Source organism: Crocodylus siamensis, chromosome 6 (genome assembly GCF_052110815.1).
Source record: "Crocodylus siamensis isolate JL-2025a chromosome 6, ASM5211081v1, whole genome shotgun sequence".
Lineage (NCBI taxonomy): Eukaryota > Metazoa > Chordata > Crocodylia > Crocodylidae > Crocodylus > Crocodylus siamensis.
Window position 1 is genome coordinate 65714607 of NC_143400.1, and position 23295 is coordinate 65737901.

General features: G+C 41.4%; 2 protein-coding genes across 5 annotated transcripts in view; one reads left to right on the forward strand and one right to left on the reverse strand.

Annotated features, from left to right (window-relative positions):
- Positions 1-21778, forward strand: part of U2SURP (U2 snRNP associated SURP domain containing) — a 90609-nt gene extending 68831 nt beyond the window's left edge. For both annotated transcript variants that reach the window (XM_090051878.1, XM_090051879.1), the window contains 4 exons: positions 14555-14665; positions 18368-18486; positions 19593-19769; positions 21234-21778. In XM_090051878.1, the coding sequence (XP_089908004.1) occupies positions 14555-14665; positions 18368-18486; positions 19593-19769; positions 21234-21372 (546 nt within the window). In that variant the 3' untranslated portion in view covers positions 21373-21778. The remainder of the gene's footprint in view (positions 1-14554; positions 14666-18367; positions 18487-19592; positions 19770-21233) is intronic.
- LOC149862936 (endogenous retrovirus group 3 member 1 Env polyprotein-like) lies at positions 1559-10085 on the reverse strand. Of its 3 annotated transcripts, none has more exons than XM_090054211.1 (2): positions 9593-10085; positions 1559-4191 (listed from the first exon to the last, which is right to left on the reverse strand). In XM_090054211.1, the coding sequence occupies exon 2, from the start codon at positions 3812-3814 to the stop codon at positions 2579-2581; it is 1236 nt and encodes a 411-aa protein (XP_089910337.1). In that variant the 5' UTR covers positions 3815-4191; positions 9593-10085; the 3' UTR covers positions 1559-2578. The 3 variants fall into 3 exon arrangements, with proteins under 3 accessions (XP_089910337.1, XP_089910336.1, XP_089910335.1); XM_090054210.1 differs by having other exon boundaries at positions 9202-10085; XM_090054209.1 differs by having other exon boundaries at positions 9133-10085.
- Positions 21779-23295: the final 1517 nt, after the last annotated feature.

Here is a 23295-nt window from a genome sequence, read left to right on the forward strand (position 1 = left end):
TAATACACATTGTTTGCATGAAAAATTTGATTCTTTGGGGTACTCTTCATACCTCCGCATCTTGTACTTTGTCTTAGCTCTTTCTGAGCCTCCAAGAAAATATCAATTCAACTGGTAGAACATGTTTTCAATGTTGATCCCTTTAATGAAAATCTATAGGATCTAGAACAGCAGCTGCTTGTGTGCAACATCTTCCCAAGTATGACACTGTAGTACTGAAAATAACTTCTCTGATAATTTTTTTAAGCCTTTTAGGAACTGATGTATAGATTGGCCCTGGCATTTGGAGTTCTAGCCTTAAAAGAATACAAGATACACTTCAACAACCAGCATAGATACATTTTGTTTCAACCCAGGCACATCTGTGCCTTCAAAGGCATTACAAATTCCAGAGACAACAAGTGTTTATTCAGTTATCCTCATTTTGACCTCCTAAACCTCTAAACATACCTCAGAATACTGTGTCTGAACAGGAGAGTCAATTTCCTCCTTGTGGGAGATGTTTACTTTGCTTGCTTAGTGCTTATAATTTGATTATTACAAATCTGCCTTCAGTCTCCTTCTGAAGATGTCAAGATGATCCTTAGGTGGGGTGCATCTGTTAATAGAGTTCTCCAGCAGTGAAAGTACCTTTTAGCAATCACTGGACTAGGAACAGACATTCAAAAAGCTGAAGTCTGAATTGATTCAATCTATGCAGGTTACTCTAACCTGCCTAGGTTGAACCAATTTGCAACTGCAGAGACATTTTCTCTGGACTGAGGAAATGCCAGCACATGCCTGCAGTTGCTCAGGCCAGGAGCTGGAGGGCACTAGAGCGCACGCTTAGCTGCAGGGAAGCTGTGCTGGGGGAGAGGAGGGGCATGGGGACAGTCTGGATTTTTCCTCCTGTCTAATGAAAGAACTATTGTAGGTTTAGTCAGTGCAACTAACAGGTGCCTGTCAGTTCAGTCATTGAATGACTGGCCATCTTTGAGAAGGGTTGTTCACAGCAAGTATGCTTGATCTGAGCCAAAAGGCTGAGAAGAAGTGAAGAGTCAAAAAGGCCCCAGCAGAATAACTTAATTGTCAAAACTGGATTTTTTTTTTCATTTTATATAGCTCAGCAGCAAATCTCTCCACTTTAGGTATCTGTAAAAGAAATTTTGGATTACCTGCTACTCTTGAAAGTTAGTAACACAAGTATGCATTTGGGAGCCATTTCAGCTCTCCACTCCCTGGTATGAAGGCAGTCAGTTTCCTTGGATCCTATCATAGAGACATTTTTACTGGGCCAGAGTTCCCCCCCTCATTAAGGGTAGGTTTTCTTAAAAGTTATAACTACCAAAATTATTATTCACTCTCCATTCAAACCTTTGAATAAACTGCCCTTTGTTATAGTTATTTCCCAATGTGACTATCTTAATTACTGCCAAGGTAATAGGTAAGTGTCAGGCCCTTCTGACAGATTCATCATATAGCCAGCCAAACCTCCCCTTGGGATAAGTGAGGTAAAAAAAACTCTCTCTCGGTTCGTTTTCTTTGGAGGCTCATTGAATAACAAATTCTTAGGCACACATTGTTGGTGAGACAAAAGGTATATATTTGCAAATAGGGTCAGAGGGAGAAGACAAAAGATCAAAACCCTCTGCCCCTGAGTACCATCATTAGCAGGCTTTTATCCCCTCTCTTCTGGCACGTGTACAGAAGCAGGAACTCTTACAACTCATTTCCGGTTCATACAAACATGCATGAGAATACGTCAGATCATGCATCCCATGTGTATTATAATTAACTACTTAAGTATGCGGGGCGGATAGGCTTAATATGTATTAGCTGATTGCGCCTGCTCAGAACGTATTTTAGGTTACCAAAAGTTCAAACCTTCTCTGCCCCAAGGACAGGACCATTAAAAATTGCAATTTACTCTTATCTACATGAGAACGCTAAGGAGTATATGCTTTACTCTAACAAAGAGATAGTAAATTTGCAGAACAAAGAGAGCTCTTAGAGTTTTCCTTCAGTTCCCAACCCCCCCCCTTCCCTCTCTCATTAGGGAGACAAGGAAGGCTGGCAGCCGTACTTAATCAAAGGACAACTATTGATGGGAGCTAACAGCTATTGATAATGCATTTTTAATAATATTTCTAACAATATTCCCCCCTCAAGATGCTTTCTGATCTTTACTTCATTTGGGCATATCAAGATAATTACGAGGAATTCTTCTGAGGACCATGACTTTTGCTACAGTCTGTGCTTTTAGAGGGACTGCTGCAACCTGCATTCCTTCTACTGTGGTGGTTATCAATCTAGTAAGACAAGGAATGAGACAAGGGATAAAAATCAAACCAGTTAGAGCACACAAAAGCACAAACCCTACTTTTTTCCACCAGGGTCCTCCAAATAATTGAAACCACCAGTCCTTATTCCATGTGGTTTCCCACGTTTGTATTGGTACATGGGCTATTTTCCTAATCTCTTTGGCAATCTCTAAGACCACCTTCCCGTTATCATCTATTTGGAGGCAACAATTAGAAAGGTTGAACTTTCCACAGACTCCGCCATCCTCTGCGAGTAAATAGTCTAAAGCCATTCGATTTTAGTATATGGCTTCCCTCATCTGAGAACTTTGTCGAGCCAGCAACTCGAGAGCAGTGGCGGTCTGGTTAGTAATTACTTCCAAGACTGCCTGCAACCGGATGATTCTATTCAGCATATATATTGGTGTCCGGTAGCCCCAACTTCCATCATTAGCCCATGTAGCTGGTCCATAATACTCAATAATCCTCTGAGGAGGCCACTCATCCTCCTTCCACTTTTGGGAGCCACCCTGTGTCAAACTTACATCAATACTTCTCTTGGCCCTGTTCCAATCATCATACAAAGAGACTCCTAGCTTATTTCCACCCTCAGATGGTAACAAAAAGAAAGATGGTACAATTACTCCAATATAGCAGGTTCCCGTCCACCCTCGTGGTAGGACCGTATAGGCACGCTTTCCACAAATCCAATAATGTCCTTTTAGGGCCCTGTGTTCCCCTCCCAAGGCTAGGGGGTCACGGCTGTGGAAAAGAAGGGGATAGTATTTGGTGCCTTTATGCCCTAAAGGGCCAGTGTGATAGTTACTCAGTTTAAACTGACATTTCCATACGCCATCTTTATCCCTATACTCGCACTTGGTTATTTCATTTGTGTCATTTAAGGCACTCCAATATGCATTAAACCTTGCCACTGTGCCATTCAGGTGTGCCCATTGCCACTTATAAATGTAGGTAAATCGTTCGCCTCGGGTCTTTTCATATGCCTGACATCTGGTAGGGTCAGGATCGAAAGGTAATATTCTTGTCCTTTTGAGATTTTGCATCTGTGTGGAGATTGGGAGCCTAACAGCAGCAGAATTCCATTGATCAGCATACCTGCTGCATACTCGGGCCCATTTTAATGTCCATGTACACTGACTATGTCCTAACCTCTTTCCTGTACCATTACTGCTAATACAGTACTCTCCCAAGGCCACTTGGGAAAGATCCCAGCTGTGGTTCTCATTCCATTCTTGACCAGTACTCTTAACATCTGCTTTGTCACTGACTAACCATTTTGGGGCCAAAGGAAAAGCCCTCCAAGGCCACTGTTCTCCGGCCTCTCGGAGCCCCCCACAGGCCCAGCAGTTGGTAAGATTAAAAGTACTTGCAATTCTCTCCATCATATCAACATACAAATTTGTCCCTGGGGGAGTAATTTGGGAAAGCGGGGGCATAGGCCAGTGGCTAAGGCTATGCAATCCTGCTTCTTTCATTATGCAGATAACAACAAGGCACATTATAATTCCCACCATATTTTCCCTTTTACTTTCTGGACTAATTTTCTGAACTTTGATTAAGCCGTCTCAGGCGCACTTGGAGATCACCAGTAGGTTCACAGCTCCACTTGCTGGCTTCTTGTTCCGAAGACGACTCAGCTTCCGGAGTGAGTTCGTCTTGGGAGTTGTTGTCCTCTGACGCTTGTGGATGTCGTTTCACACGGGTATGGTGTATCCAACGGTCATGGCCAGCAATCTTTACAGCGGTGTGGGTTGTTAGAAGTACCTGGAAAGGGCCACTCCACCTCTCAGTCAGAGGTTCCTTTTTCCACCGCTGCACCAAGACCCAGTCTCCCGGGGAGAAGTCATGTACCGGTACGTCTAAAGGCAGGCGCTGAAAGGAGGCTGCATACCTGTGAAGAGAAAACAAGACAGACTGCAAAGCAATAACGTACATATGAAGCTCACTATTACCTAATTCAAAAGTTACATTCTCTCGCATCCCAGGAGGTAAGACTCGAGGCGGCTTGCCAAACATAATTTCATATGGGGTCAATTTAAGGCCCCGTCGGGGAGTGTTTCGAATGCAAGTAAGGGCGAGCGGCAATGCTTGAGGCCACTTAAGACGTGTTTCAATACAGATTTTTGGTGAGCAAAGTCTTTAAAGTCCTATTCATACGTTCCACTTGTCCTGAACTTTGTGGTCTCCATGGTGTGTGTAATTTCCAAGTAACCTTGAGAGTTTGCGCGACTCCTTGAACCACTTTTCCCACGAAGTGTTGTCCTTGGTCCGACTCAATGGACTCAGGCAGGGAATACCGTGGAATGATCTCCTGCAACAAATACTTCACTACTGTAGCCGCAGTGGCAGTCCTGGTGGGCCAGGCCTCGACCCAACCAGAGAGCTGGTCTACCATGACAAGTAAAAACCCGTGATGTCCGGACCGTGGGAGCTCGGCAAAATCAATCTGCCATGCCTGTCCAGGGTACGCTGCCCAGGGTCTACCTCCCATTGGCACAGGGGGTTTCCTTCGGGGGTTTACTTTCTGGCATGTGATGCACTTGGTAGCAATGCGCTGAGCTTCTACATATAGCCCTGGAGCTACTGCTTGGCGGATCACTAGATCACCCATGGCCAAGCCTCCCATATGGGTTCTTGCATGGAGCTGTTGCAGCACCTCCCGAAGCAATGGCCTGGGTATCATGACTTTTCCTCCTGGTACCATCCACCACCCCTGTGAGTTCTTTTCTGCACAAGCTCTTTGTGCAAATTTATCTTCTTCAGGGGAATACTGTGGGACTAAATCTTGGATGTCTGGCCATATGGCATGGGACATGGCCTGCTTGGATACCTCCTCCGCTTCTCCCCCAATAAATGCAGCTTCCTTTGCTGCTGAATCAGCCTTTGCATTTCCAAGCTTATGCTTTTCCTCAGCAGCCTTCCCATGGGCCCGCACATGAATGACTGCTACCTCTTTAGGCTGGTGGAGTGCCTCTAGTAGCTTGATAATCTGGGGGCCATTAGCAATTTTATTCCCAGAGGCCGTAATAAAACCCCTTTCTTTCCACAATAGTCCGTGTGCATGGACTGTAGAAAAAGCATAGCGAGAGTCAGTGTATATATTAACCCGCTGGTCTGTCCCCAGCTGTAATGCTCGGGTGAGCGCAGTGAGTTCTGCGGCCTGTGCCGACCATGAGCTTGGCAATGACTCCCTCCATACTACCTTATCCAAGGTTACCACTGCACATCCTGTTCGTCTTTTTCCATCGATGACAGAGCTGGAGCCGTCTACGAAGTATTCAACATCTGGGTCCTCAATTGGGTCCTCAGCAAGATCAGGTCGCACCTGTGTGGTTTGATTTAGGACCTCAAGGCAGTCATGCATCGGTTTTCCTGGCTCCGGCAGCAAGGTTGCAGGGTTTAAGGCTGTAGTATGTTTGAAAGTAAGTCCTGGATTAGAGAGCAAAAATATCTCATACCGTGATTGTCTGGAGGGGTTAAGAAATTTCCCTCCCTCAGTTCCTAGGATCTGGGGAACTCCATGAGGAGTGAGTATTTCCATATCCGCACCCATGACTATCTTCTGGGCTTCTTCAACAACCACTGCTGTGGCTGCCACAGCCCGAAGACAGGCTGGCCACCCGAGTGCCACTGGATCTAGAACCTTTGAGTAATATCCCACGGGTCTCCAGGTCGGGCCCGATGGCTGTGTCAGCACCCCTGATGCAACCCCTCGATTCTCATGAACATACAGTCGATATGGCTTTTTACTGTTTGGGATGGCCAGGGCAGGGGGCTGGGTTAATGCTGCTTTAAGCAGATCAAAGGCATGCTGCATTTCTTTATTCCATTTCCATTTAGTGAGACTCTCCTTAGTTAGTGAGTCATATAGTGGTCTAGCCTTCCCACCATAATCTGGTATCCATAGTCGACAGAACCCAGTTAGCCCTAGGAATGCCCGTAGCTCCTTGGGTGACTTAGGTGGGGTTAGACCTTGGATTGCCTGTATGCGATCTGCACTTAGGGCTCTGACTCCTTTTGAGAGCTTATATCCCAAAAATGTGACTTCAGGCTGACATATCTGGGCTTTCTCTCTAGAAACTTTATATCCCTTTTTTCCCAGAGTGTTTAGGAGTGACCTGGTGGCTTCCTCACAGAGCTGCAAGTTTGGGCTTGCAACTAGCAGGTCATCCACATACTGGAGGAGAGTCACTGCGGGGTGTGATCCCTTCCACTCCTCCAAGTCCTTCTGAAGGGCAAGTCCGAAAATATGAGGGGCTGCTACGAATCCTTGTGGGAGAACTGTCCACATGAGTTGGGCTTTATGGAAGGTGTCTGGATCCTCCCATTCAAAAGCAAACAATTTTTGACTGTCTCGGTGAAGGGGAATAGAGAAGAAAGCATCTTTCAAATCTAGCACTGAAAATATTTCAGCTTCCCCCGGTACTTGTGTCAAAATCGTGTGAGGGTTCGGGACTACAGGATGGTCTGAAAGGACCTTCTTATTTACTGCCCGTAAGTCTTGGACCAGTCTGTATGAGACCCCATCTGCCTTCGGCACTCCAAGGATGGGGGTGTTATAGGGTGAAGACCCTTCCACTAGCCATCCGTACCTCTTGTATTTCTCTATTAACGGCTTGAGTCCAGCTCTGGCCGCTCGGCTGAGTGGGTACTGCTTTACCCGAACAGGCCCCTCCCCATCCTTGAGTACGATCCTTACCGGGGAGACGAACTTAGCTCGCGCAGGGGTTCCATCAGCCCATACTGAGGGGTCTACTCCAGTCATGTGATGTTCTGGACTTACTGCAGGGCGTCGGTCCTCCAGGAGAGCCATCTGATAGTTCGAGCTCTGCTTGACAGGTAGCTGGACCACCATCTGATCGTCTCTGAAAAAGATCTCAGCTTGCAATTTTGTGAGTAAGTCCCGCCCAAGGAGTGCAACCGGGCAACTTGGAGAATACACAAAGGAGTGCTCAAGCAAATGATCTCCCACTTTGGTGAGGAGTGGTTTACAAACAGGGAGTCGGGTTTGCACTCCCTCAATCCCTTCTACAAGTACATGCTGTTCACTAGTTCCTGCACAGGGGGGTTTTTCTGGAATCATTGAAAATGTAGCCCCAGTATCCACCAAGGCTTCAAAGTTTTTGCCACCAACCCTAATGGTTACCATGGGATCTTCTCGGGCTCCAACCCGAAGGGTAGTGGTCTTAGATCCCTGTCCCCTTCATTCTGAATCCTCACCCTTGTCTTCTGCCCGCATGAGGTGACCTCTCGGTTCCCTCTCTCTCTTCTCCTTCAACTTCGGGCATTCCCTTTTCCAGTGTCCTTTCTCTTTGCAATAAGCACAAACGTCTGCTCCCACTCTTTCTCCTTTCCCCTTCTGCATCCCAGCCTTTTCAGAGTTCCCTCCAGTTATAGCAGCTGCTAGTGCTGCCATCTGTCGCTGAGCCTTTTTATCCTCCTTGCGCTCCTGCACTTGCTCACGATTCCCATACACCTTATATGCAATTTCCACCAGCTCTGAAATCAGTTTCCCAGCACCTCCCTCAGTTTTCTGTAACTTCTTACGGATATCAGCAGCAGATTGACCAATAAACATAAGATTTACCATGCGCTGGTTATCTGGGGCTTCTGGATCCAGATCCGAAAACCTGCGAAATGCCTCATACAGCCTCCCAAGGAAAGCTGAGGGATCCTCCTCTTTTCCCTGTCTCACTTCATACAACTTAGACAGATTGGTAACCCGAGGCACTGCCTTTCCCATTGCTTCCACTATAATTCCCAGATACCGTGCACTCAGCTCTCTGCCTTCGGCAGTGTGATTATCCCATCTCGGCTCTTCTACAGGGAAGGTATCACGCAGAGTACGACCAGCAGCACCCTCTAACTCAACTCTGGCTGCCGCAATACGCTCTGCTGTCCCCAACACTAATCTCCTCTCCTCCGGGGTTAGGAGGGTCTGGAGCATCATCTGGACATCAGCCCAAGTGGGTCGATGAGTCTGCCCAATGGATCGAAACAAATCCCTCATCTTTTCAGGGTCTTCACGAAAAGAGGGGCTCTGATTCTTCCAGTTGAATAAATCTGAAGTGCTAAATGGGGTGTAGACAAAAGTTGCAGTGCCTCCTTCCCCAATAACCTCTCGCATCGGACAGTTCAGCACCGGCTGTGACTCTACAGGTTTGCGCAAATAATAACCCTTATTTCCTGATTCAGATGAGGCACTTGGCTGAGGCTCACGCTCTAACTCATTAGGTATGCCTTGGTACGTCGGTGGTGGTCTCTCTAAGGGAGGGGGCGGTGGTGCAGAAGGACTGGATGCCGAGGAGGCGTCTGACTCATCTTCGCTACCCGACAGGGCAACCGGAGCACGGGTCCGGTACTCAGCCAATTCAGAATTCCCCCCCTCATTAGACTCAGGAAGTACAGGCGCCCCCCCCCGAGTCTTTTTCTTAACAAGCATCACATGAGACTTTACTAAGTAATTCTTAATCCAAGGTGGCTGATTTTGAACCACCCACAACCAACAATCAATATAAGGAAACTGATTCCAATACCCATTTTGCATAACAATTTCATGGATAGCTATCACTTCTTTTAGCACAAAGGATCCTTTCGGGGTCCAGTGGACCCCAAATGTTGGCCACTCGAGTTGACAGAACTTAATTAAATCATCTTTTTTCATTTTTATTCCGTAATCGGCCGGCCTTGCAAATTTATTAAAATGACGTAATAAGCACCTTAGAGGGGTATCCGTGTTTTCTACACGGGAGCTAACCGTACCCATTTTGCCCACAAAAGTGCACCCAAGGCACACCAAATACCAAAAAGTCCCTTACAGCAGATGATTTACCATGAGAACATGCACACCTCCTGCTCCGGACCCAGAACCAAATTGGGCAAAGGGAGTTCGTATACTCACTCAGATACCCCAGAGATCTCGATCCAAAGCCAAAAATGTGTACCTGAAGACTCCAAAAAAAAACAAAATTTGCATAGGAGCTCTTAGTGTTCCGGATGTTCCGGCTCACACCTCAAGCCCCCCCTCAGGGCGAGCCAAAAAGAAAGGCTCGGCGCGCAAACCCCCCAGGGGGGCAGAGACGATGTGCCGACGAACTCCGGAGTTATCCAAAGAATGCCCCACGTTGGGCGCCAAATTGAGGTAAAAAAAACTCTCTCTCGGTTCGTTTTCTTTGGAGGCTCATTGAATAACAAATTCTTAGGCACACATTGTTGGTGAGACAAAAGGTATATATTTGCAAATAGGGTCAGAGGGAGAAGACAAAAGATCAAAACCCTCTGCCCCTGAGTACCATCATTAGCAGGCTTTTATCCCCTCTCTTCTGGCACGTGTACAGAAGCAGGAACTCTTACAACTCATTTCCGGTTCATACAAACATGCATGAGAATACGTCAGATCATGCATCCCATGTGTATTATAATTAACTACTTAAGTATGCGGGGCGGATAGGCTTAATATGTATTAGCTGATTGCGCCTGCTCAGAACGTATTTTAGGTTACCAAAAGTTCAAACCTTCTCTGCCCCAAGGACAGGACCATTAAAAATTGCAATTTACTCTTATCTACATGAGAACGCTAAGGAGTATATGCTTTACTCTAACAAAGAGATAGTAAATTTGCAGAACAAAGAGAGCTCTTAGAGTTTTCCTTCAGTTCCCAACCCCCCCCCCTTCCCTCTCTCATTAGGGAGACAAGGAAGGCTGGCAGCCGTACTTAATCAAAGGACAACTATTGATGGGAGCTAACAGCTATTGATAATGCATTTTTAATAATATTTCTAACATAAGCAAGTTTCTAAGACCACACACCCAGCTTATATCCAGAGTTATTTCAAACTTCTCCCTTTCAAGCTGACCACTCTCTCTGCTAGAGGCTGGGCCTCTTGCTGCTTTCCTTAAACATTCCAGTTAAAGACACTTGAAAGGGAGTAAAGTGGTCTTCAATCTGTGTTTGCCCATCATTATTAGATCACATTGACCTCTAGATGTGATGCAGGCTTTGATAACTTTATGCTTAAATTGATTTTTTTCGCCAAATAAACTGCAAAACATCTCAACCATCAGAAGTGCTTGCTAATCTCCTGGGAGTGGGATGTATATGTGGACAAGCACTTGAAGAGAAAACAATGACTTGTTTCTTCTGTAGCTGTTGTCTTATGGTGTATGTGTGTCTCGATGTGTGCACGTAAACACACTTACTCTTTATATCAAATAATTATATATTACACAACTCATTTTCTTCCTCTCTCCTTTGAAACCCAAATCTGTTTGGATTTCAGTGAAAAGGAACTGACAAGTAGTTGTGTGGTTCAGTTTCCTTTATGCCCTTGAATAGAGAGAGGTATAAGGACAAACAGTGTGAGGTAGGGATTTCTACCAAAACTTTCTGGCCAAGTCAGTTGTGCACACATCAGTGTATGCAACACATTCTGTGTGCATAAATACAATGTTTACTCAATTGCAAGATGAGGTTTTTCCCATTTTAACATGGGAAGAAAGCCCTTTGTCTTGGAACTGAGTGGGAGGCAGTGAGGGGTAGGATGATGGGAGTGGGAGGTTGGGGACAGGGGTGCTTGCCTCCCCCACTGTCTGCTTCCCTACCACCTGTTGCCTACTTTACCCCCAGGTGCCTGCCTTCTTACTGCCTGTCCACCCACCACCGGTCCTACCATGTGCTTCACTCTTGTCCCCCTGCAGTCTGCCCCCTTACTGTTTTCCCCCCTGCCTGCCCCCTGCCACTGCTTTCCCTTTTGTAGCGGTGGTGGGGATGAATTGAAGATGATTCTCCAATAATTAGATCCTATACATGGAAAATTATAACAAATCTGTAATTTTTTCCATGTATGAAATCGAATTTATGGGGGGAGGAGGGTTGTTTTAAATTCAGGGTTATCTTGGAGTTGGGTAAATGTGGTATTTTACTTTGTGTGTGTGTGCACGCACGCATACACAGTGAACTCAGTCTGTATAGTTTTGATCAGCTGTACTAACTGTGAAAGTGTATGCATTTTTAGTGCCCTTGTGCCTTCAATTGAGGGCATAATGGGCAGGGTGCCCTGACCCCTTTCAGTTCTTTTCACCATCACTGCAGTCATAGTTCTCAGTGACAGCCTCACAGCTCATTGCTATCGGGGGTTATCAGCACTCTTGTGTAAACACTTAAGCTTAGTTTACATAGTAGTCAGCAGTTAGTAAGAAGATAGATAGCATTGAGGGTCGTCCCCCCCATATTTTCCCTCTTCTTTCTCTTTGAGAGGTATTTTTCTTTTCTGGCATGGTATTCCAGTACTGTTAATTGTGTTTCAGATGCCTACTGAAAGAGGCCTAGGATTTCGGCAGTGTTTGTCCTGTCAGGTGGTTGTCTCTCTCAGTATAGTGGTCATAGTAGGTGCCCAATTTCTTGGGAAAAGGGGATGGTTTGTAGGAGAGGTGTTTTGTGTATGTAGGTCCTTGTGAAGACAAGCAAAAGAGAATAAAGGGATCCAGGTGAGCTTGGAAAAATCCATCTATATTCCTGGGCTCTGCGCTATGTTGTTCTGATACTGCTTGGCACCAGATTATGGACCTCAAGGAGTGCTGTGGTAGCTGCCACAGGACTGAAAACAGCATCTGATGAGAATAAATCCCTAAAAGTTGACTAAAGGGAAGAGGCAGGGTCATCCATTGTCAGGTATATCTTTTAAATCTCTGAAAACTGATACTGCCTTTAGGAAAAAGCCCCTGTGACCAATATTGTCTTTTTGAGCACACTTGTTTGCAAGCATGACTTCTCATTAGACATAGGGAAATTACTTCCTTTGACTAAATTGCGATCCTGAGACCATTCATCGTGTTTGTCCTCCTTTACAGTGTTTCAAGTGTACAGTTCTTTTGTTAAGCTTTGGTGACTTTGACACCAACAATCTCAGTGCAATTGTTACTGTTACGTCCTCCAGCATGAATGGTCTTTGCCTCTAATTCATGCTATGCAAACCATATTAAATATGTATATGCTGTAAGAGATCTCTTATTTCTCTTTTTCCATATATCTCAAATGAAGACAAGTCTATCTGAGGTACTGGTATCTATGTAAGTACCAAGTTTTTCTGGGGTACCAGTAAATTAAACTTTAGAGTGGGTCACGAGTGACTCCAGCTGGCAAAGTTCCTAACCTGGACAAAGGTTATTCCTTTTTATTGTGAGGGTCAGGAAGCAGCAGAAGGCTCTTCTGCACCATCAAAATACTGTCAGTGGCTTTAATAATTAGCTATGATCCCAAAGTGTGGTTAGATTGTAGCAGGTCTGAAACCTTCTTTAGGAGTACTATGTCTTGGGAACTCCTGTATTACCCTTATGTTTCTTATGGGTATTCACTCTGGCTGTACTTGACCTATGGTATTTGGTATCATTCTTTGAGAGCCTCTTCAGCTGCATGATTGAGGTTTTGACCTTCAAAAAAGTTTGCCTTCTCTGGAAGACTGTCTCACTGAGATAGAGGAACAATAATATATATTGGCCTATGTATCTTTTGTATTGCTTCTCAATTTTTTTATCATCCATATCTGAGGAGACCAGTCTCTGCATTTTTGTGGACGATGTTCTTGAGAGCCTTCTCAGGTTACTTGACACCTTGCACACTGTGGTCCCAGGTAGTGTCAAGGACAGGGTTCCCAAATAGTTCATCAGAAAAAGTTATCTACCTCAAATATACATATTAGTATAGCAAATTATCAAACAGTTCTTTCTAAATACAGTTCTATTAATTGGGACTCCTACAAAATGTATGAGGAAGAAGTCTAGTTCTATAAAAGAATGAACGTTTAGGTGTATAACCCCCACAGTAGAATACACTGAGCTCAGAAATAAGCACATAAGGTCACAGTACAGTGCATGGGAAGTTAGACATTTCAGCATAGCATTTATGACAGTACACATTAAGCCAGTAAGAAATGCTGAGCTAAATATGTTCCTACACTTTGGGTTAAGAAACTGTCAGATTGGGACCATCTGGAACCATTTCTTTGATTTAGGTGCCTAAATTCTTTTTTTTCAAAAGCAGAAAAGGGATCCTTGTTTGTTTTTTTTTTGTGACTGTTGTGGTGCCACCAGCTCTATTTAGTAGTTCAATGATAGGAGCACTTTCCAGGCAGGGTGTGGCAGACCTAGCATCAATGTTTTCAAACAGAGCAGGTGAATAACATATCTCATCTCCTAGGAAACTGCCTTAATCATTAGACAGTTGTAACCTGTCACCCGCTTGTGCTGTTGAAGATTAAGTTCAAGATTCATTAGGCCAGGATGTGCATTTAAGAGACCCTATCTAGTTTATTGATTTAGGCTCTTCCCTGGGAAGGAGACACCTCCTAAGTCTGGTCCCTATTTCAAGTGCTGTTTAATGTATTCTAGCCAATGACTAGTATAAAATAAAGGAGTACTTGTAGATGCAATGCTGCTTATATACAGACATTAAATAGTACTTGTAAGAAATAGCATCAGTTGTGGAAACGCATCAAGAAAATACAAATATTTTGACTGTTTAGCAAAATTTAAGAAATTGAAATAAAATGATATATAGTTTTATGGAAACGTTTAGCATAGAAAGAGAAAGGCGAAGTTCTTTACTGAGAAAACAGCCTCAAAGACTTGCTATTGATGTGAATCTTGGTGGACGTGCAGTTGCAGAAAGGCACCATTACTTCTGATGAACTGAATTTGTTGGCATAATGGCTTGTGTATAAAAATGTTATATGTTAAATTTATCTTGAAAGAAAATTATTTTACGCAACCACTCAAAATGTAGAAACATCTCAGAAGAAAAGGCTTAGTAGTTTTGTCTTAATTATCAGTCACTTGAACTCAGTTTTTTAATATTTAGGGTTAAATAAAAAAGCCGTTTCTAAGAATCTCCTACATACAACAGAAGTGGAAACAGTATTGTAAGACACCTGCAATAAACTGCAAGAAATGTAGACTAAAGTTTTAGAAGTTTTAGGGTATAACAAACAACCCAATAGTGAGGACAAAATTGAGTAAAATAACTGAGAACAAATCTCAGATGTTATTAATAGTTCTTGGTAAACATGGTTGCAGGTGTCAAATATCAAGTACCCAATTTCATCACTGATCCTGTTAATACAATTAATATTGCTATGTTTCATACATGCACAGTGAAAGAACAAAGTACACAAATCACTTTCAGACAACTTTTTAAAACTTTGGAAAGATGTAAACCCAGTAAAAAGATGCATTTTAAATTAATATTTTATATTTTGCAGCTTAAAGTGATGAAATTCCAGGATGAGTTAGAATCTGGAAAAAGACCCAAGAAACCAGGCCAAAGTTTTCAGGAACAGGTTGAACACTACAGAGACAAACTTCTTCAGAGGGTAAGAAACGATCCTTTGAATATTCCACTCTGATTCCATTAATTGTCTGTTACTGTATTTTTCAGATATAGTATTGTATTAGACGTCTTATATTAGCAAATGCCTTTAGTTGAAATTCTGTACTGATTCCAAATTAAGGCTTGCTTAGACAAGGCGTTTCCCTGGAATAAATATGCCTTTTTATTTGTATCAAAATATATCGAGTATTTTAGAGTTCATTGAGAAAAGCAATGTGTGAAAAAATGCAGCTGCCTGAAATAGCTTGGCAAGAACCAGTTGGAAAACTTGAGGGAGACTCATTTATGGATTTTATTGACAATGAAACAAGGTAGTCTGGTCAATCCAATGAAAAATAAATTCAGTACCTGGAAGTATGTTGTAGACTTGAGTTGTAGGGTGCCAGATCTTTTGAAGGGTTTCATGAGGTGTGAAGAGATAAGCAGGTGTGAAGAGAGAATTGCAGGCTCAGTCTTGTCCCAGCCCAGCTGCTACCCTGTCCCTATTGCCCAGACCCTCAATAAATATACTTGTTTATGAGTATATTGAATTGAGTGCTGCTCAATTTGTAAAAGTTATGGCAAGGTGTCCTGAGTCTAAAAAGGTTGAGAACCGTTGTTGTAGACTGTTTATTGCTCTATTGCTAAATTGATACACACTAGATGTGTTACATGTTTGCAGATAGTAAGGGAAAAAATCTTTTTTGGAGCATAGACTAAGTACTTAGATCAGAGGCGTTTTGAAAAATTATGGCATATTTTGCATTTTTTTTAAATACATGAGAGGTGTTCTCAAATCTGTATCCTATGAGTAAACTGTGCCCAAGAATCTGTAGTCTAACTCAGCTAGCCCTGTAGACACTGGTAGTGGTTATTGAATCATTGGATCTGGTATGTCACTGTAGAGCTGGATGTATTCACACAATATTTTGGAAGTTAAACAAGTATAGTGATTTATGCTGAGTGTTTCCCTGCCTACTGTTTTTTTGGGCTTTCAGCACATAACTGTAGTGTTAAATTCCTGAAAAATAGATTTTGCAGGTTACTTTTCGGAAAGAAGATTGTCAAATTGTATGTAGTTTTGGTTCCTCTCACCTCAAAAGGATATAGAAGAACTAGAAAAGTTACAGTGAAGGGAGCAAGGATGATCAGAGGCTTGGAGGAGCTTCCATGTGATGTGATAAATAGTCTAAGACTTTCCAGCTTAGAAAAGAAATGATGAGGATAAGGCAAAATAGAGCTTTACATAACAATGGTACAGAGAAAGTAAATAGAAATTTATTATTTACTACCTCTCCCAATACTAGAGCTAGAGGGGATGTAATATGAAATTATTAGGTAGCTGGTTTGAAATTAACAAAAGGAAGTTGTTTTTTTTAACTGTTTAATTAACTTGTGGAACTCAGTCACAAGATGTTGTGGAGGATGATAGTTTTAACTTACGTTAAAGGAGATTCAGCAAATTCGTAGAGGAAAGGTCCATTCATGGGTGTTGAATATGATAGGTAGGGGTTACAGCCTCTGAATTGGATCTTCCTAAACTTCTGAATTCTGGAAGCTGCACTGGAGAAGGAGCGAGAGATTGGAAAATTCTGGACATGCCCTGCTTACCTTTCCAGTTACTGTCACCTCTTTCACTGGGGGGAGACAGGATACTGGACTGGGTAGCTATATTTTCTGACCCAGTGAATGGCAGTTATTATGTGAGTCCAGACTTGCTTAGTCTTCCTTAGGAGGAAGTTTACATGTTAGTGTTACAGTGCTCTGCTTGAGTTAAATAACTTCCATTTTAAGTGTAGTTGACATTTTAAGGCACCTCACTTCCTGTTTTGGCTATAATTGGAAAATGAAATTATGTTCTCTTGAGCAATAGGCATAATGTATATACTGTGAGCAAATGGTTTCAAAAAATAAAGATTACAATTCAGGTAATTTTGTCAAATGTGTATGTTCTATACTGGCATGGTGGTTACCTGGCTTTATTCTATTTTGATTATTCCATTAGCAAAGTCAAATGTTAATAAATACTCTGTTGTAATTGCAATGGCTATTGTCATGCTGTTGCCCACAGCACTGTTTTCCTTTATTTGGTGAATAAATGTCTTCTGTGTGTTGACTAAAATAAAGCTTACAGTTGGGTAAGAAAAGTAGTACATGAAATCTTCAGATGGTCGCTCTTTCCTTCCTATTTAAATGACCATGAATGAGCATCTCAAGGATAAGTCGCCTCGTATTACGACATTCAGTTTTTTTAAAAAAAGGAATGTTTAGCTATTTAACAACTGGACTGTTGCTGGCTTATCTAAGTCCATCCAGATAAAACTAGTTTGCTGTACTGACTACTGTGCCCAAGTACATATTAGCAGTCCATTGATTTCAGTGGAATGTTAGTGGATAACTTGACACAACAGGTATAAAGGACTAACAGGGGAAAGAGTAACCAATAGGCTTTAGGTTCAACTATTCTATATTTAAAAGATGTGAGAAATAGGATTCAGATATTCTGGGATTTTCTGTCATGGAAGATGTTATCTTTGAAATGTTGAAATATTTATCTTGCCATCAGTCTTCTCTAGTTCAATGATTGCAGAACAAAATAAAAGGAGAAAGTTATTTTTATCAGTGTTTATTAATGGCATTCCATGTTGGCTGTTTTGGTGGTACTGCAGAAATTAGAGTGGTTCATCTCCTTCCATGTTATGGTGTGTAGTTGGCTTCTTGCTACAAAGAAAAATGTTGATGTAATTTCAGGAGGATATTGATCTTAGCATCTCATTTTAGCATCTGTGTCCAAGTTTTCTAGCAATATAGGCTTGTTTTTAGTCAGTTTTCTCAGAGGATGTTAGATGAGCAGGCAAAAAAGAACTCAAAAAGCTCACTGTCCTTAACTTTTAATTTTGTTTTCTTTTAAATTTTCCTTCATTTACACATGTGGTAAAACACATGTTTGTTAATACCTGGGAGAAGCATGTGCCAGTACAGTTCTTGGAAGTTTTTTCTGTAACATTATAGATATAAGGTGGTCCCAATCTCAAGACATGCAGGGACTAGTAGAATGTGTATATTTAAGCAGGGAGAGGTTCATATTACTCCTGAAATTGGAAATTTAGAAAATTTTAGTTTTTAAGATGTTATTTCTTTCTTTCAAATTTATTGCTGCAGTAGCATTTCTCTTAAATCTGTAAAATTACGTACATCCCTCTTGTGGGTGCTCTGCTAATGTTGGGGAAAAAAAATAAAAACACGCTTTACCGGAAGAAATAGCATGTTACTTTGACCTGGTTCTGCAGTGTCTGTATAGATTGGGCACTTCACTAGAGCTTTTCGGTGCTTTTAGCTGAAGCTGATTCAATCAGATATTAGATAAAAGTGCCAAAAAGTCCTGCTAAAGCGCCTGATGTATACAGATGTCAGGCGGGCCAGGTCCAACTAAGGTGCTGCCTCTTTTGGGCATGCGCTGGGCTCCTCATGGGAACGCACTGAGTTTAAAGTGCCACATTTTTTTTTTTTAATGTCTGCAAGCAGCCATTATGTTCAGCTTTTCTCCTGTTTGGAAAACAGATTTCTCTTACTCCATATATTTCATAGCATTGCTTCTTTTTCCTCCTCCATTCAAAACTTGTATGATTGGTCAGGTGTCCTGGATACCCTTACCCTTTCACCATAGAACCTAATCTAAAATCCTCAATGCTTTTTAATAACACAGGAAAAAGAAAAGGAATTAGAAAGAGAACGGGAAAGAGACAAGAAAGACAAGGAAAAATCTGAATCCAGATCCAAAGACAAGAAGGAGAAAGAAGAATGTACACCAACAAGAAAAGAGAGGTGGAGTTTTTATTTTGTTCCAGTGCAAATGAAAACTTGCTTAGTAGTTTTGTAGACTATTGTAGACTTATAAGGGTTCTTTTCCCCTCCCCCCCATCCTCAAAGGAAAACATGACCTCTTTGAAAGTGATGTATACTTACCTATGATATTAGGAGTAAATGAACTGAAATTTATTGGGTGGAAAACTGGACTTAGGTCATCATTTTAAAGTAAATTGTACTGGTCTTAATGTTTTTGCCTCGCAGTGAAAATCTCCCTCTAAATCAATTGAAATTATACAGTCTTTTGTACACTCTGTATGCTGGCCCTTTTCAAATGCACACATTTAACTTGTCTTAATACAGCTTAATGAAGTATAGTTACACTGCTTGGCTAGGAGCAGATATTAAAAAAGCCTGAGCCTGAATTGATTCAAACTTTGTAGGTTAGTCTAACCTGGCTAGACTGAATCAGTTTGTAACTGTACAGACATCCCAGAAATGCAGGCATATGCCTGGAGTGGCTCAGACTAGAAGCTGGGGGGAGGAGGGTGCTAGAGCATCCCTCCCTTCCCTTTTACAGTGCTGAACTGAAGGGAGGCTTGGACCTGCCTAGCCCATAGAGCATGCTGGGATGCTCAGGGAGTCTGGTTTAATTTAAACCAGCAAGGTGTTTGGGACAGACATTGCATAAACTGGTTTGACCCAAATCAGTTAAGTCTGATACTGCATTCAGCCAGGTTTATCTCAAACTGGTTTTAGCCATTTTCAGACTGGTTTATGTGCACTGAACTTATGTTCTGTTACACGTTTAAAGCAGTTTCTGATAACTTAAATTGGCTCGTTTGTAATGTATGTACCTAGCTGTTGTAACTGGGCTTGATCTTTCAAGAATTTGTAGCGATCAGCCATAAACTAGGATCATTCATAGGTCTTGGTGTGTTGAACCAAAGGAAGTCTAATCACTTACCTAATTTTTTTCACAGCTTGAAAGTTGTTCATTAACGCACTTTAAAGGAATGAGTGAAATTGTATACTACATTGATAAAGGGTTGGGGGGCTTTTTAAAAAAATTGAATACTTTCTGTCCAGAAAATTATGTAATCTCTCTTGATTCCTTGGCAAAGGAAAAGACGACACAGCGCATCACCCAGTCCATCTCGCAGCAGTGGCAGCAGACGAGCAAAATCTCCATCACCAAAATCAGAGCGCTCAGAGCGATCTGAAAGGTCCCACAAAGAGAGCTCACGTTCCAGGTCATCACACAAAGACTCTCCCAGAGATGTCAGTAAAAAAGCCAAAAGGTAAGATGGCAGCTCTTTTGTAAATCTGCTATGGGTATATATTTTTTTTTTTTTTTTAGTGCATGGTAAAGCATGTTGGGTGAAAGGGTGGCAACAGTACCAGCAGGCTGTCTGACTACAGGTTTCCTTCACTTGCCTAGTGTTTGGCTACACAAGAATTACCTATAATACTAGGCTATGTGGCTGGTTTCAGCTAACATTGTATTGTATTCAGAATGGATGGCTGTATTCTGCTTTATTTTACCTTTATTTCTTTGATCTTATATCACCTACCTGCCAGCAAGATTTTTCTCATTCTTTCTGATCTCATACCTGTGTTTTACTAGTACTTGTGATTAAAAATGCCATTGAAGTCATTTTAGGTTAAGATTTTCATGGATGTGACCTTAGATGCAGAAAATGTTTGCTGGCTTGAGGTAGTTTAATATATAGTGAAAATATTGCAGGCACCTACATGCCTTGCCCACCTGATGCTCCTCCCACTGATGAAGAATTTATTTTCTCAAAATTACTTACAATATCCAAGTATGCTCAATGTTTTTAATAACACAAGTAGATAGCTTACTGGTGTCATGCCGGACTGATGCAAATTCTAGTCTCTAGCCTATGTCATGCATTCAGTTAGTTTTTTCTGGTACGAAAAATTTTGATCTGCATTTTTGATTGGGTTTGTGTCATTTGTTTTGCTTTGTTTGCTCTTAGTATTGGTCCCGAATGTTTAGATTATTATATCATGCAGTCTGTAGCACACAGGTTGGGGAATTTCCATTAGTGAGTCAGTAGAAAAAAACTTGTGATACATCCTATATGTGCTGTTTTTTTCAAGCAGAATCAGCTATCAGCTTCCTGTGTTAAAAGCTAGACATTTTAAAAGCAGAATGGTATTTTGGGCTGCTGATATTTTTCTGCAGTGTTGAGACAGTGGCCGTGTAGCCTGATGAAACATGAGATGAGGTTAGATGAGATCTGTCAAGTGCATTGTGAGAGATGGCTCATGCTGTATCTTCACTGTTCATTCTTTTCAAGTCTCCTAGGTCAAGGCACAAGTTGAATATGTTTGGTTAGGATAATAGAGCCTTTTCAAGCATGATACAGTTTACAGCATCACTCTTTTGTTTGGTACAATATTGAATTAGGTTGGCTTTGAATGGTAAGGTTGGAAGTGCATTTGCAGACACATATGGGGAAGTTTGTAGATTTATCTGCCCAATTTAGGTATGATACTAGTTGAGGATGATGTTCTTGTGCTATTGGAATACTAAAATTGTGATCAAGGGCACATTTAAAATTGCATAAATACATATCTAGTGCCTATTACCAAGATACAGTAGTCAATGTCTGTTGTCCCTGTTCAAAATATTTCTGTACTACTTACAATCTTGAGAAAATAAGATGATGGGGGTTAAATAACTTCACAAAAAAGTCAAGTTGGCTGTCAGTTTGATGAAAAACGTTGTTTTCCAGGTCCCCATCTGGCTCAAGGACACCCAAAAGATCAAGAAGGTCACGATCCAGGTCCCCTAAAAAGTCAGGGAAAAAATCCAGGTCGCAGTCTCGTTCTCCACACAGATCTCACAAGAAGTCGAAGAAAAGCAAACACTGACACTGTTAATATTTTTTAATGATGCTGTCACTTAACAGAAATGCGGTTTTGTTTTTGTGCCTGAACAGTCTGTTTAAAAAACAAACAAAAAAATCAAACAAAAAAGCATTCCTGATTTTTTTTTTCTTTTTTTTTTGTGAATGCACGTGTATACTCATAAGTAACTGCATCTGGAGACCTGTCATTGTTTTATATTGTACAAAATATCTTCATTGTGGCTATTTCCCCAAATGAAACATTTTTGTGTTTAGAAATTTCATCAGAAATGTGTGTAACTGATCTGCTGGCAGTAGTGATATTTTGTTTTAGAATGTTGTGACATAGCGGAAATAATTCAAATGTTCCCCCTTTTTGTAGCTTTGACAATTTGAACTAGATTTCAAATAAAATCTGAACAGAAAATTAAGATGTGGTTTTCTTGCTCAGATGGTGAATCTTTCAGAGCGTTCATAGTTTGTTTGGAAGTACTGTGTATTTCAGACATACTGTGTTTAAAAACTTTCTTCAGTATACATCAACAGCTGTGGTCTCATTTTTTGTTAGTTTGTATACCAAGATGAGAGCACCTTGGGATCCATCTGATAACCTTATTTCTGATTGTAATACTTTAACATTGCAGGTTATGGTCCATGTGGACATTTAATTAAACAAAATATTGTGGTCTACTCTAAGAGTATTCTCCATTTTAAGTATAGGGAATATCTCAGAAACAGGAATGAATTTAGATATACCCCTAGAGGGGTTGTATGTACAGTGATACATTAATAAGCCATATTAATGACATGTCTGTGGGAATGTTGAAAGGAAAGCAAGGCTCAAGACTTGAATGACTTTTCTCACTAAATATAGTTACAATGATTGCAACATAGTACATCCTGTATTGGTTTTTCAAAAGTAGATTTTTATTTCAAAAGGAGAGCTTTTACATGATGTGTTTTTATTAAATGTATTCCTTGGAAATTGTTCAAAATGGAACACATATTAGGGTTTAATATATATATATTTATTTATTATTTTGGAACCAAAAGGCTGCTAACTTTCTTCATTTTAGGCTGCCTCCTGCTCTACCTGTTTTAGGTATTGATGTATATTCCTTCATCTTGCTCTTCATCACTTAACTCTCTCTCATTTGGGGACTGTAGGATGTCCAGAACATTCAGTGCTTATCTTTGGAGACATGGGCAATTTGTAATAAAAAATTAAAATAAAAAGGGTCCTGGACTCCTGTGAAATGTTTCTAAAAGCTGCAGCTGTGCTTTATTATAGCCATGGAGTGCTGGATGTACTGATAGGCTGGTGTATCTGCAGCTTTTAAAGTCTTTGAGTTTTACAGGTGGGACAGTGAAAAATTTGTATATTTTATGTGCGTAGCTTAAGATGCTAAAGGTGGTTACAAAAACAGGATAAAAATATTCTTTAATAAAGTCTGCATATTTACTTTTCTAATATTCTTTACCTTTTCCCAATGGTGCCTTTGATCTAATAATACCTCCATTTATAGATGGGATGGTTCCTAAATGAAACATTACTGAGTGTTGTGCCTGATAACCTAGGAACTGACGGAAACATTCTGGATCTTTTAGAAATACAAAGGTAGTACATGATATGTATTGTAAACTCTAATAGAGTATTGACTAATTGCATCACATATAAGAAATGAATAATTTGTTTGGGTTCTATATGAAAATGCTATATAAACCTATTTAAGCAATGTTTTAGTCTCGGCCCTATTGGTTAAGATGCAATATTTGTTCTTAAGGTTTTCTTATCCTTTGGCTTATAGAACTAGGTAGGTGTAATATGAATTCAGCTGCAAATAATAGCACCATGTGCTGTCCTTGTAGCTTGCAATCTGCCACCTCTGTCCCTCTCTGCAGTCTCACCCTGCTCTCTGTTGCCTCCTCCACCACTGCCTTTGCCCCA